Source organism: Rhipicephalus microplus, chromosome 1 (genome assembly GCF_043290135.1).
Source record: "Rhipicephalus microplus isolate Deutch F79 chromosome 1, USDA_Rmic, whole genome shotgun sequence".
In the NCBI taxonomy this organism is placed as follows: Eukaryota; Metazoa; Arthropoda; class Arachnida; order Ixodida; family Ixodidae; genus Rhipicephalus; species Rhipicephalus microplus.
The window spans coordinates 83,402,187-83,418,073 of record NC_134700.1 but is presented as its reverse complement, the minus strand read 5'-3'; the positions used below and the strand labels follow the sequence as shown (position 1 = coordinate 83,418,073).

At 44.5% G+C, this 15,887-nt stretch overlaps 1 protein-coding gene across 1 annotated transcript in view; it reads right to left on the bottom strand.

Moving 5' to 3' along the window:
- The window catches only part of LOC119177951 (uncharacterized), an 81,643-nt gene that overhangs the window by 29,375 nt on the left and 36,381 nt on the right, over nucleotides 1-15,887 (bottom strand). The window contains exons 2-3 of the mRNA XM_075870401.1: nucleotides 4,254-4,364; nucleotides 2,263-2,433 (exon numbers count right to left, since the gene is read on the bottom strand). Coding sequence (XP_075726516.1) covers nucleotides 2,263-2,433; nucleotides 4,254-4,364 — 282 coding nt within the window. The remainder of the gene's footprint in view (nucleotides 1-2,262; nucleotides 2,434-4,253; nucleotides 4,365-15,887) is intronic.

Below are 15,887 nucleotides of genomic sequence, written 5' to 3'. Positions count from 1 at the left end.
GCAAGCAAAACAACATTACTTTGAAGTAACGCTACCGTCATTCATTACTGGTAACCCACAAAGGTTCTGGAAGCATTTCAGCCCTAGAAAAAACAGCAGTCCTGAACTTTCGTTGCAACAGAAAACGGTGAAATCTAATATGTACAACAACTACTTCCACTCTGTTTTCACAAAAGATGACGGGAAAATTCCACAGCTTGTACACATGAATAATATTGGAATCAGCTCTATAGATGTAGTTGATGAAGGAATATTTTCTCTTTTGCTCGACATAGACCCCAAAAAATCTTCGGGACCAGATGACATCCCCAATCCCTTTCTTAAGCGATATGCTGAATGGTGCAGCAAATCCCTTGGTATGGTTTTCCGCAAATCTCTCGCCGTAGCAAAACTTCCAGATGACTGGAAAAAAGCTAAAATAGCACCGATTCCCAAAGCAGGAAATAGCGATAATCCTTCAAACTTTAGGCTAATATCTTTAACGAGCACGTCATGAAAATATAAGAACATATAATTTTGAAACACTTAACCGTTTTTAGAAGATAATGGCGTTTGTCATCTTGCCAGCACGGGTTTCGCAGCGGATTATCGACTACCACGCAACTAACAGAAGTTGTTCATGATTTAGCATTATCTATTAACAACTGCACGCAAACGAATATCATACTATTATACTTTGCTAAAGCGTTTGATTCCGTATGTCACAACAAATTAATTGCAAAACTTCGAAGTATTATTGGAGATGGAATATTAACAAATTGGGTTAAGGACTTCTTAACTAATCGTTCACAATATGTCCTGTATGACCAAGTACCATCGGAAAACTTGCCTGTTACGTCCGGAGTACCACAAGGCTCCGTTTTGGGGCCTTTGTTATTTCTTGTTTTTATTAACGATATCACAGACAGTATCTCTTGCACCATTAGGCTATTCGCCGACGACTGCATTATTTACAAAGAAGTTAACAGTCATTCAGATCACCTTGCACTAAGCGATTCTTTACACCATCTTTCCAACTGGTGCGACATGTGGCAAATGTCGATTAACCCCCAAAAAACAGTGTGCATGACGATAACCCGAAAAAAAGAAGCTATCCAGTATGACTACAGCATTAAAGGCACCAGGCTTGAAAAAGTGAATGCGCACAAATATTTAGGCGTCACGATAACGTCAAGCCTCAGATGGGATGCGCACATTTCTAACATTACTTCGGTTGCTCTGCGCAAGCTCTTTTATCTTCGCAGATGCCTTCGGTTGGCCCCTCACTCAACCAAGCTTTTAGCCTTTACTACTTACGTAAGACCGGTATTAGAATATGCTAACACAGTATGGTTTCCTTATACAGTCACTAACATTCAAAAGCTAGAAAATGTACAGAGGAAGGCAGCAAGATTCATCTGCAACAAATATAAGCGTACTGATTCTCCTACTAATATGCTAGCAAGCTCTGGCCTCCAAACACTTGCGATTCGAGCAAAACAAGCGCGCCTTAAATTTCTTTTTCAGCTACTTCACAACCATTATAAAATTGACCCATCATTGTACATCCGTCCATCAGACTCCCTGCGTTATTAGGCACAAACATTCACACACACTGAAAGAGTACTCTTACCGCAATGACACGTTCAAGCACTCCTTTTTTCCACTTGCCATAAGGGAATGGAACTGTTTGGATTCCTCCATAACTAGTGCGAAATCGCTGTACGACTTTGCACTAAAATTAGAAAATATGTTCTCTTAATGCGGCAATACTCGCATTACCAGAAGCATTGCGCCACCAGTGAAAGCTTATTAGTGGAGTGTACAAGTGTTAACTGCAGTGTTTGGAAGTTTGCTATTTGTTTGCCTGTGTACCACTGCATTTCATGCAAAATTTCTCTTCTTTTTGGTGATGGTTTCTTTGACTTTGCAGATGTAAACAATTTGTATATTTTTCGCTCTTATACTTTGTGATGACTGTCGTTTCACTACATTCCTGTTTCTGTTTTCTGCGCTGTTAATGTACCACCTGCATGTACAATCTGTACGCCCAACTGCTATGGTCTCGGAATGAGACTGGCAGTATTGAAAATAAATAAATAAAATATGGTGCCAGTTTTTTTTTCTACGTAATTGTGGCAAACTTTATTTTGGCGTATGCATGACCAGCAGCTCGTAGACCTGCTCATCAAAAGTGCGCTTCTATATACTGCAGCCTATAGCACACATATAATTGTGCATCATGCTCCACCCTGTGAATTGTAATACGTTCGGTGCACCCACCATGAACGCAGAAGGGTGGCTGGGCATGTCAGACGAGGGCGTGTTGAAGATGCCGTTTAGCAGCATGTAGAGACCCGCGATGGAGTAGGCGAACGAGAACGTGAACAGTGCCGCCGAGAGGGTCTCCTCCGCGTGCGAGCAGAGCGTCTTGTAGAGCACCATCGACAGGCACTGCGCATGCGTGTGGAGGTGCTTGTGACAATGTATGCGGACAGTGTGTAAATGGTTTTATGCATTACAAAAGCGAAATGACTCCATCAAGTAATAAGACGGAACAGGATGGCACTCGAAGTCATTCACTAATTGCTTAAGCTACTCCGCTGGAGTAGTCGGGAATAGCTCCGATGACTTGATGCTATTACGCCAGTTACAACAGGTAGGAACATAAGTCCCAAAACAGCAATAAATGCATGGTTTGATTCTTCAAGCTACGTCATATGAAACTGAAAGTACACAAGGAAAAGATAAACAAAGCAATTTATTTTTCTGCCTATCACAAGTGTCAACCTTCAGCTCTTATATGCTATAGAAGCGCGGTTCGCTGCTAAATTTGAATTGAATTGAATTGAAGTGACGTTTATTTCGTCCTGAAATTCTTACAGGATCGGGAGCAGAGGCTAAAGGCTATATAGCCTGACATGGGGCCTCTGCTCCTAAATACAGTTTGGCACGCAGGCCGGTCAATCTGTCGCATTTGTTTTCAAAAATAAATATATAACACAACAAGTAACACACAGAAATAAATAAATAACGCAATAAATAAACCATAACACAACAAAATTTTGCATGGTCTTGTCACACTATTTCAGAAAAAAACATTAGAAAAATCACTTTATCACAAAAGCGTTATCTGAAAAGAAACTTCAATACAGAATATAAAATAAAGCATAAGAAAAGCAACTACAACACATAACTCAAATTGATAGATAGGATGTAACGAATCAAGTAAAGAAACTTTAATAAGCATACTCAATATCATGGTTCATTAAGATGGACTTGATGATGGTGTTCGAAGGTACGGAATTGAAATCTATGAGACCGTGTAAACGATTTAACATTGTGGGTATTTGACACTGAACGTGTTGCTTGCCATAACTTGTCCTTATTGCTGGGATTTTGCAGCGTTGCTGACGCATAGTATGAGTGTTGTCAGGCGGGTTCTGAGGACACTGTGGCTTGTTTTGTTTAATCCACTGCAGAAGTTTGACATAATACAGTGTTGTTATTGTTAGTAATGCGTATTTTTTTTTAATTTTAAAATTTAAAATTTAAATCCTGAAGTCTTACGGAAAGTGCTTTCACTAAGCTTCACTAAAAGGAAAGACGCTTTCAAACACATTAAAGCAGGCGGGAGCTGCTCGAAAACTTTGTTCCTATTCAAACAATGATTAGAAAATTGAAGAGGCACGGTCGGGTGCAACAGCAGGGCTTGTCTGCACCCACAGATGATTGACCAGCCACTCGACCTCACATCCTGAGGTCCTGCAAAAAGGTGGTGAGACGGCGTAATCCAATAGCTGAACAGCGGAAGACACTGCTGCTCTACGCAGGACAAGAAGAACAGCTTTGGTCAGTTTGATGAGACGAGGATGCAACCAGCCCCTGAGGGCTGCCAGCTTACGTGGGATCCACACCACCGGGGTAACCGAATGATAATAATTTTCACGCCCCAAACCTTCGATGACACTCCATTGGAGTTCACCGCACCTATAACATCTACATGCACAAGAGTCATTTCCAAAGCTGTTCCATTTTTCTTGACACAAAAAGGAGCGTGACAAAGGAATGGCTAAGTGGCTGGAGCTACTGGCATGGGTGTGTGTGCGAGCGTTCATGCGCGTGTGACATCATTCATAGTCAAATTTCCTATCCCTTGGTCAGTTCAGTTGTAAGGTAGCTAAAGAAGTGTTATAAACATTTATAAGGACACATATCGTCAGCTATGCGTAAAAGAGGTGGGTGAAGTCAGGAATGGTCTACGATTCACTCACAGTTTCTGTGAGATTCAGCGCACCAGGAGCCGTCTGGACGTACTTCAAGCTGAATATTAAGGGTGGTCCCGTCAGCTGATGGACTGGCCGCAGGTTCGGCGCCGCGTTTTCCTATAGGATAACAACAAAGCACGACAACTCTAATCGACAAGAAGAACAAAACTTTCAAAAGACAAAGTAAGGGTCATTGCGCCACAGCGCCACAAGACGGCTCTCAGTTCTTGTTACTAATCGCTGTCAGAGAATGCGCACTCTGGGAAACGGGGAAGGGAAGGGTTGTAGTGAATATTAAGTTGGTAAATGAATACAAAAGTGCACCCGGCAACTGTCCCTCACAAGGGACAGCACCTATGCAGTAGTGCACAGGGGTAAGGGTATGAGTAGTGAAATATATGTGTCCAGGAGAGAGGGTGGGAAATAAAAGTAAAGTAGGCCCCTTCCTTTTGCGAAGGCAAAAAGAGATAAAAACGAATTGTAAGTAACAACACAAGATGTGTAACTTCAGAAACACTAGTAGCCTTCATTCTCCACCTAAACTTTACCGATAATCACAACGCCAGGTGGCTATAGCCCCTTTTGAACCAGCAGTTACAGCGTAGTGTTTGCTCGGGAGCGACATGCAGTTTCAAAGCCTCATGGCGTGTGTTTACATTGTATATGTTATAGCACGTCAGCTCAATGTCCCCACCACCCACCAGAGGTGCGAAAGGTGGCGGCAGTTGTGTGATCTGAGAATGGCGTTTTAATTACTGAACACTGCATTGTCAACAGTAAATATTTTCCGCGTACGATATCTAGAGTAGCCCCGCTGCGGTGGCCTAGTGTCTAATGTGGCAACGGCGGTGTCCCTTGCCACCTTTGTTATTTATGCTCTATCTCCAGGGACTAGAAGCAAAATTAGAAGGGAGTCGACTCGGATTCAGCCTCCCTTTTGCCAAGCAAGGGAAACAAATTAACCAGTCATTACCAGCATTGATGTATGCAGATAATATAGTATTAGTAGCCGACAGCAAGAAATATCTGCAGTGATTGATAGACATCTGTGACAATGAAGGCGATAGGTTAGATTCGAAGTTCAACAAGGGAAAATCGGCAATCTTGATTTTTATTGATAACAAAGGCAGTGAGAATAAGATACAGGAAGTCACGCTCGAAATAGTGGATAAATTTGGGCGTATGGATAAATAACGGGGCTTAGTATCTAAGGGAGCACGAAAGATACGTAACGACTAAGAGCACAAGGAATGCCGCTGTAATGAAAAATTAGGCACTGTGGAACTACAATAGGTATATTGTTATGAGAGGGATTAGGAAATGTCTCATGGTCTCGGGTTTGACGTTCGGCAATGCGGTCTTGTGCGTAAAACCAGAAGTTCAAGCAAGATTGGAAATTAAACAACGTGGCATAGGTTGGATTGCTTTGGGAGCACACGGGAATACCCCAAATCAGGGGGCACAGGGAGACATGGGATGGACATCGTTTGAGTGCAGGGAAGCTAGCAGCAAGATAGAATTTGAGGAGCGATTGAGGAAAATGGGTGAGGAGCGTTGGGCTAAGAAAGGATTCAGTTACTTGTACATGAAGAATGTCGATACTAAATGAAAGAAACGAACTCGAAAATTGTCAAGCAAGTATTTAGACAAGAACAGAATACCAAGCAAAAAGGAAACATTGGTTAGGAAGAAGGTGAAAGAAACAGAGAGGGACGTGTGGAAGATGGTAATTCTTACGAAACCATCATGGAGACCTACCAAACTTATAAGCAGGAAACTGCAAGGGAAAAGATCTACGATGATTCTCGGGGTAGTTCTCTGTTCTTCGAGGCTAGAATGGGAGTATTCCGGACCAAGACGTACCGAGCAAAATACGAAGGCACAGGCACAATATTTAGTGCGTGTGGAGAGGAGGAAACGGCTGATAATGTTCTGTAAAGGGCTCCACCCTATAGTAGAAGATAATGACACCAAAGTTTTCGAAGCATTGGGGTTTAGGGACAGTGAAGGCAAACTACACTTTAAACGGGTAGAAATAACCAGGAGAAGGCTAACTGATTGGTGGCTAGAATCAAGGTGCGAGTGAAATTCAATCCTTAAACACACAGTAATAGTACTTAACTTTATGGCTAGGTGGCTTGAGCCACTGCCCGATCTAAAGGGCACAGCAGGATACATCTATCCATCCATCCATCCATGCCAGCTTCGGCTGCGTTGTCGGGCCGTCGCAGACTCCTGCAGAGCTTCGGATGTGGTTACTTCTAACACGCGTTTGCTTTCTGATTCGTGCAAACGTACAATAAAGAGGTTAGTTACTGCATGGGCAGCCTGTCAAAAGCCTTGGCACAGCATCAGGAACCAGTGACAGTTTTCCTCGGGGAACGCGCACGTCACAGCCGTTTATGACGTGCACATATTTTCGCAGGATGAATCCTGGCTCGTTATTATGATTAAACATCGCTGAAGTTTCGGTCAGAGACTTTTGAGCCCTCCGGAGGGTGCGTTCCCATTTTCAACGGAGATCGGAGAGGGCACGGCGGCACTCGTCGGAGCAGCATGTTTGATTCTGCTTGGCTTGTTGTGCAGGTTGTATTTTTGATCCGACCGCTGCCATGTGCCAAACAACCCGCTCATTCTGGGCCTGCGCTGTGCACTGCCGATTTATCGCACAAGTGGAAAACGCCTGCACGGACTGATCATCTTTTCATCGACTCAGCGGACGGGACACCGAATTGGCTGCACAACTCGGTGACGCCAACCATACAGGATATAAAGTCTCCGGTCGAGCCCTGTCCTCTCAGAGGGCGCGGCGGCACTCGTCGGAGCAGCATGTTTGATTCTGCTTGGCTTGTTGTGCAGGTCAGTTTTTACAACACACTTTCTGGATTTCGTTCAAGTTCATACATTGTTATAGTGCTACCGTGCCCTCAAAGATGTATTCATGTTGTCATAGATTGCTGGTCTGTTTTTCTGCTCCTGTTATGTGGCGATGTGGAAAGTAACCCTGGTCCCGAGATAGAACAAATGTTGAAGAATATTATGCTTCAGTTAAAAGAGCTAAAGGAAGCGGACACAAAGCGCGATGCCACACTTTCTGAGGTAAATGCGAAGCTGTCAAAACTAGACGAGGTTCTGAAAATATTGAAGGAATACGAAGAAAAGATACAGAAGCTGGAAGGAACAGTACAGCGGTTGGAGAAGGCTTTGGCTGAGCAGGACCGGAGACTGAACGATTATGAAAATCGTTCATGCAGAAACAATGTAGTCGTCTTCGGAATTCCTGAGGAACCAAAAGAAACTAGGCAGGATCTAGAGGATAAGGTTTTGCGTAAGGTTTTCGGCGAAACACTTGGTGTTTCCGTCAGGTCTGTAGAACGAATTCACCGAATAGGAAGGCTGCAAAAAGACCGCCACAGGCCAGTTATCCTCCGGCTGTACGACTACAACGAAAAAATGGAATTGTTCAGGAACTGCCCAAAGCTCAAAGGTTCTGAAGTGTCGATCTCCCACGATTATTCTCAAGCCACACAGCGCATAAGAAATAAGTTGTGGCAATCTGGATTACAGGACAAGCGTACTGGTGATAAGATGCAATTGGTGCATGACAAGTTGTTTTTAAACGATAACGTTTATGGGTGGGACGACCCAGCTGGTCGCAGGGTGTTTCTACGTAAGTCTTCCCACGCGGAAAAATGACAAACCCAAAATAAAACTGAGCATGCGCAAAAGACTTTCTGATTGCTGTGCCTGAATGCTCAAAGTGTATGCAACAAGCAAGAGCAACTCGAGCACCTTTTGCTTTCTTACGACCCGCACGTAGCAGTAATATCGGAGACATGGTTGCACCCTCAAATTCCAGATAATTGCATATTTCCTCCTTCACACACATGTTATCGGAAAGATCGTCAAAAAAGAGGGGGCGGAGTTGCTATCCTTGTTAAAGGCGAGGTATCGTCCGTTTTCTTGCCTGATAATAATAGCTGCCACTAAAGTGTTTTTTGTAAAGCTGTAATTGCTGGTAACCCTATTATTATTGCGGGAGTCTATAGGCCCCCTGGCGCCCCACCGGCTTTCTTGATAGACCTGTACGAGCACTTAGAAAAATACCGAAATCAAAACATCATTATTGCAGGTGATTTTAATATGCCAGGCATGCATTGGGAATCGATGAAATGTGGTTCTATTGATGTGCAGAGTGCTGAAATATTACTAGACATGTCGCTTGCTTACTCCCTTACGCAAACAGTCCTTGATCCTACGCGCGTGACAAGTTCAGCTTCTTCAATACTAGATCTCGTTTTCTGTTCCACAAGTTTTGAATCCTGTATAGCAACAGTTTTAGATGGCATTTCTGATCACAATTGGTCAATTTCAATTGTTCTTTACCTCGTAGAACAAGGTCATCTAGACCTGAGCCCGTAGTTGTAAAACAGTATTCTGCTGCAGACGATTTCCAGATTGTTCACTACCTAGAAGAAGCTTTGCTATCATTTTGCGACGACAGTGTTAACTCGCTATGGACACGATTCAAATTTTATTGCCACTTCTGCATTCGCAATTTCGTTCCAGATAAACTTAAAAAAGTTGGCCGTACAAACCCCTGGATAACGCGCGATCTAATTCACCTAAAACGCAAAATTAAAAGGCGAAGAAAGCAAAATATAGCTAATGATGTAGTTCTGCACGATCTAAGAGATACTTTAGCATCCAAGTTGAAGGAGGCTAGGGAACATTATTACACCGAGACACTAGGCCGCTTTGCGGCAGAGAGTCCACGAAAATTTTACCAGTTTTTGCAAAACAAAGACAACCGTATCCCTGATGAAATAATGAACGGAGAAACCGCTGTCACAAATAAAAACGAAATAGCAAACGCATTTAATTCCTACTTTCAGAGCATTTTCTCAAGACCACAAAACTTGAGTATTATGACGTTGCCAGGTCCTTCAAGCCTAAGAAATATATCCTTGGAAGGGGTGACAGAGCTATTATTGCGGCTAGACGTAAAAAAATCGACTGGCCCTGACGGTATCCCACCTGTTTTTCTAAAGAAGTATGCTGAAATTATAGCTAGATTCCTAGTAATAATATTTGATGTTTCGATTAAAACTAGTTCAGTGCCCGACGATTGGCTGCTAGCACGTGTAATTCCAGTATTTAAGAAAGGTAACAGATTATTAGTCAGCAATTATCGACCAATCTCCCTTACCTGTATTTGTTGCAAATTACTTGAACATATTATAGCGAAATATTTAAATACCTTTCTTGAACAAAATAAAGTAATTCAACATGGCTTCCAACGGGGATTATCTACCACCACACAATTATTAGCAACTGTTAACGAGTTCTCCAAAGTTCTGGACAAGTCTGGACAGGTTGATGTCATCTTTATGGACTTTTCCAAGGCCTTTGACAAGGTCCCGCATATCAAGCTAATAGATAAGATGAAGGTTATTGGCATTCCTCCGGAAATAATTAACTGGGTCATAGCATACTTAACGAACAGAAAACAGTACGTAGATATAAACGGTTTCACCTCTGGTTATTTGGGGGTGTTATCTGGAGTCCCGCAAGGGTCAGTTCTCGGGCCTATACTATTTAATATTTATATTAACGATTTAGTTCAAGCCATCCGACCTGGCGTGTCTGTTAAGTTATTTGCAGACGATTGCATAATTTTTAATACCATAAATTCTATCTATGACCAGCATGACTTGTGTGAGAACTTAATCTAAATAAAAGAATGGTGCAAAAAGTGGGAAATGGTAATTAATTTTGAGAAAACTGCATATTTATGTCTGAGTAACAAAATCCGAAAACTGGAGTTTACTTATAATGTAGGTGGATACGCTATCAGGCAAGTAGAAGAATTCAAGTACTTGGGCGTAACGATTACATCGAAGCTTAGCTGGACAGCACATATTGATAATATATGTTCTGCTGCCAGGAGAAAATTAGGCTTTCTAAAATATAAATTGGGTCGTTCTTCTAGTTCACTAAAACTTAGAGCCTATAAAGTCATAGTTCGTCCTTCTCTTGAATATGCCAGCATTGTGTGGGACCCCCACACAGCTGGTAATATACAGAAAATAGAAAAAATACAACGATTAGCTGCTCGATTTATATACAACCGGTATAGATGTCGCGACTCGCCGTCAGCCCTGTTGCAGGATGCGAACCTCCAACTTTTGGCCGATCGAAGGAAAACTGCACGGCTTAACTTTTTCCGCCTTTTATACTTTTCCAGATCAGGATTTCATGCACCAGATTACATAACACAGGACACAACCAGGTCTTTACGTCATAAACATAGTCGTAGCATTACACCTATATTTGCACGCACTAACATTTACAAGTATTCATTTTTCCCGAGAACTGTCTCTGATTGGAATGCTCTGCCCCATGATTCCCCTATGCTCAACACGCCGAGATGAAACTATACCCTTTTCTTGTTGCTTAAGTCTGCTTCTTTGCCTGTATTTGTCCCTTGTTTTTCACGAATTTTTAATGTACATGAATTTTGTTCTGCAGTGAATGTATACTGCAGCGGAAGTGTATGTATGTAGAAGAATTTCGAACTGTATTGCCCTCTCCTGCATGGACCATACTTGGTCCGCAGTATGTGATAAATAAAATAAATAAATCGTCATCCCTGGAAGTTGCTAACAGCGACGCCTTCGGAGCGGTCCCGGTTACCGATTGGGCAACCCGAAGCAAAGTAATGAGAATCCATTCTACGCTTTGACATGTCGCGAGCTAAATGTTTGTTCGTGCGGGATATCTCGCAAAGTAGAGACTCCACCCCGGTACTGGCGAGAGAATGCAGCAGATTGCACCGGTACACGAGCAGTAGAGAAGCTTGTTAAAGTAGAAATGCAATAATCCGGCCTGCAAGAGACGCTCATCGTCTCCGCTCTCTTACGCAGCCCGCGGCCCACAAGAGAGCGGTACGCGTCCTGCAAGAACGTTTGCTGAGACGCATGCACACGAACGGAGGAATAAAAAATGGCAGCATATCCACAGAGTGAATGATGGAGAGTGGGGCGAAGCATTTGTCCGTCCATGCGTCCGTCTGTGTGACCGTCCATGCGTCCGTCTGTGTGACCGTCCATGCGTCTGTTCGTGCGCCCGTCCCTGCGTTCGTTCATGCATCCGCCCCTGCGTCCGTTCATGCGTCCATCCATGCATCTGTCTGTGTGTCCGTTCGTCCATCTATTCAACACTCCAAGTCCCACCATCTCGCATCTTTTTATCATATATTCCCCATATAGAAGCACCGCCATTCAGTGGACATTCCAAGGACTAAACGAGAGGTGGCACACGCACACTTTCTTACGGGTTGCGCTTCGGGTCTACTTCCCACCTTCAACCACCTTGAGTTCATGGTATATACTAGTTCACTGTATTCATGGCACTGCGGCCCAATGCTCGCTAAACCTTTCTAAAACCAAGGAGGTTACGCCCAGCGAGTATAACGTAGCAACATTTTCCTGTCAGATAGTGCTCAATGTACATGCCAGTGTCTGCTAATGTGAAATGAGAGACGGGAGGATTCAGCTTTTAATTTCTTACGGCTTGCGCTTCGTATCTGCTTCCCCCCTTTAACCACCTCTAATTCATTCATGGTATATACTAGTTCATTGTATTCATGGCCCTGTGGCTCAACGCTCGCTAAATCTTTCTAAAACTAAGGAGGTTACACCCAGCGAGTATAACGTAGCAACCCTTTCCCTTCAGATAGTGCTCAATGTACATGCTATTGACTGCTAATGGGGATCGCAGCGTGCGCGTTGACATAAAGCCGAATGCTCCTGTCTCTCATTCCCCATTAGCAGCCATTGGCATGTACATTGAGCACTATTTTTTATTGTTAAACAACGCACAGAAGAAATCTCTCACCAGCACCACCTTGGAGGTCAAATGTTATACCTATTTCGGGTATGTGCCACTGGTGGTTACGTACTACGAGGGATGCACAAGCCACGCCATAAGGAGCTTCGCCCCTAAAAGTGCGTCTCATGTGCGCTAGGATTTCCTTCTGACCATTTCTGGCCCTCTTGTCTATATCAATCGGGCTAAAAATCTGCGAATGACAAACAGCGACAGCAATATGATTCCCGTTTATGGTACTGGCCTTAACACGTACTTCGAAATGGGCGCATGGAATAAAAGTGACACGGAGTAACATGGTAATAGATGTAACACAATACACGAAACGAAATACAAGCAGCACATCTACATTTTCGTGTTTTGTTGGCCTTGTGAGAAACGAAGAAGGGGACCCGGACCCGATAGTTTGGTTGCGTTGAAGGTCAAGGAATCAACTGAGCGAGCCAGCGCCCCTGGCTCGTGCCCGCCGCCCCTTCTTTCTATTTTAATTTTAGAACACACTCCCGTGCCCACAAAAACTTAAATACTGCCTGCTTCGAGAAGGTAAAGTTTTTGCACCGGTCACCTGATGATGGAGCCAGATGCCAACCTCAGACAGCACGATCACGCGATGTTGTCGTGGCCGGGAAATAGTTCGGTTACGCGAGCCATCTTGAGTCGTCATGCACCAGGACAACGTCACCGATTTGACGTCACGGTGGTGCCTCGGGTGCCACTTCGTGGGCTGAACGCAGAAGCAACAATTACTCCTTTCGCCCGTGTTTCCAAAGATGATCCGTCAGCGCTTGTCGATGGCACGCTCGACGTCGCAGATCGGCGCTCGTTGACTGAGGTATAGCCGCGCCTAAATGTTGCGGGAAGCATGTTGCGCATTCGCCAAGCAGGAAGTGTAAAGGGGTGAATGGATTAGGGTCCTCGGGATCGTTAGGTAGATAAGTCAGTGGGCGGCTGTTGATGTTAGCGCCTACCTCACAGAGAACTGCCATTATATCTTCGAAGGACCGATGGCTGCGACCCAGAGCACGTTTCAGCGTGTTCTTGGTGATGCCTACAAGTCGCTCCCGCCATCCAACCCACTATGGGGCTCGCTCGACACCGAACTTCCATTCGATGCGAAGGTTACTGCAGAAAACTGCTAAAGTCGATGGATTTCCGAGTTGTTTATCGCTGTGATTGAATGTCAGGGCGTTGTCCGAGTAGATGGTGGGCGGTAGTCCACTACGGGCAAAGAAACGTCGAAAGGAGGCAATAAAACTGGCTGAGTCATGCCCGTAGTTCAAGGTGTAGAGCACGTATCACAGCGCACAAGAAAATGGCTATGTAGGCCTTCGAGCAAATATTCTTTACCGTATGACAGTAAAGGGGGCCACGGAAGTCAACGCCGACGACCGCAAATGGGCTTACTTCGGTGATTAGGTCGCGTGGTAACGGTGCTGTAGGCGCCATTTCTGGTAAAATTTTGCGCCGTCGGCACATAAAACAACCTCTCAGTGCGGACTTGACGACTTTTTTACCTTTCAGCCCCCAGAAACGCCCTCCTAATTCGAAGAGAGTGAGCTCGATGCTTGAGTGAAGCATTCTTTCATGAGTTGACTGAATCAGTAGCTCGGCGACAGCATCGTGAGGAGGGAGTATGGCAGGGTGGCGAACCGAGATGCAGCCGGGCAAAAGCTCGAGATGCCCTCCTACTCTTAAAGACCCGTCGTCATCCATGAATGGACACAAGGGTATGAGATGCGATGAAGTAGGTAGAGGTATTCCGACCGACAGCGCCGCAAGCCCATCCGGAAAGTGCGAATGCTGGACTTGCTTGACCCAATAATGTTCAGTGTATATCCACGCCGTTACTAAGAAGGCGCGAGTACCGGCTGAAGTCGGTGACCTTTATTAACGCTTGTTGTTGTGAAAGGGTGGCGACACAAGCAGCCTCAAGTACCAATTCCTCAGTGGGTGTTTCAAGCCTTGTGGCTCTTGTGTCAGGTTCCCAGGTGTGCTCGGGATGAGAGAGCCCTAAGGACCTTTCCACCACAGAGATGAACGCAAAATTGTGACTGCCGAGACACCTCTTGTAAGCAGATCGGTCGGATTTTCCTTGCTTTTGCAGTGCTGCCACACGTGGCCCGACGTGTGCTTCTGTATTTCTGTGACTTGGTTTCTGATATACACCTCGTGATGTCCTGCATCTTGTGATATCCAGTGGATGGCAATCTGGAAGTCGGTGCAAAAGAATGGTCTTGTGCCTAAGAAACATGGAATGCCCTTGATGTGGTTGTAGATGGGGGCTGCTGTAAGACAGGCAAGCAGCTCCAAACGAGCCAGAGATAGAACCTTCAGTGGTGCGATTCGTCCCTTGTTCATGAGAAGGTATGTACTGCGTTCTTGCGAGTGCTGCGATTCAGTACATACGTAGACAGCTGCAGCGTGTGCCCGTGGGCTGGCATCCGCGAAGACGTGTAGCTCAGTAGTTCACATTGAATAACCTAGCGCCGCCGCCTTGCCTTGTCGTGGTAGGCGATGCTCGTTAAGCGTCGTAAGCTCGGTACACCAGGCATTCCATGCTGTGTGCTGCTCTTGTGGTGGTGGACAATCCCAAGCATTCTTTAGTTTCCAGAGATCTTGGAAAATCAGTTAAGCTCGAAGAGTGAGTGGCGTAAGAAAGCCGAAAGGATCGTACAACTTGCAAATGCTTGAAGCGTTATTTCTTTCGTAGTAGGCATTGTCGACAGTAACCTGAGGACGTTGTCGGTGGTCACAATAACGGAGTCATCGCTTCTTTCCCAGCAGAGCCCGAGTACCTTCGTTGTATGCGGATCAGTATGCAGTATCAGTATGCAGCAAAACCAACTAGGCCGTTTTTCCGTAATACTGTTGTTCTGGTAAGATTACGCGTAGAACACGAGTAAACCTATTCACACTAAAGGTAATGCGTGAGTGCCAGTGATAACACTGGAAGGTTCGATAAATAATGGGTAAGGAGTCAACGCGATTCACACATGAGCACACTATCGACAATGCACAGCGTATCAGTGTGCAGCGCACGTCGCCCGCACTTTGACTTTTTTTAATGCGAAGAATTTCTAAGCGAACTTCGGCGACTTTGAGGGTATCTATCTATCTATATATCTATCTATCTATCTATCTATCTATCTATCTATCTATCTATCTATCTATCTATCTATCTATCTATTTATCTATCTATCTAATATATCTATCCATATGTCGTCCAGCCGCCTACTACACTTAGCTCTGCAGGCAGTTTCAATCACGACATCGGTACCAAAATTGGTGTGACATAACATGACTATATAACGAACATAATTGACTAACCATAATATGAAAATCATCACACGTATGTCATGAATATCATGATTTACATTCCGTGGCCCTGCTGCTCTTGCGGTGGCTTCGTTCACATGACATATTGCAAAACCGGTATAGTATGACATTACTGCTTGGTGTACATAAGTGGCAGACCCTAACGTTTAAATCATGACATGCATGTCATGTAAGTCATGACTACACGCCACGCTCATGGTGTGCTCGTGGCCATTTCTCTAGTGTTACAACCGGATGTTGCAGGCACCAGAGGTCCGGGATGAAGTTGTCGAGGCAGGAGGAAGAGAGACTTGAAGAGGGTTTATTTACATTATATAGAAGATGAGCTCTCGCACATGACGAGCTATTTCTTACATGGCGAGCTTATGAATCTCGTGCTCCTCTACATGACGCTCCTCCGAATGAGCCGGGTGG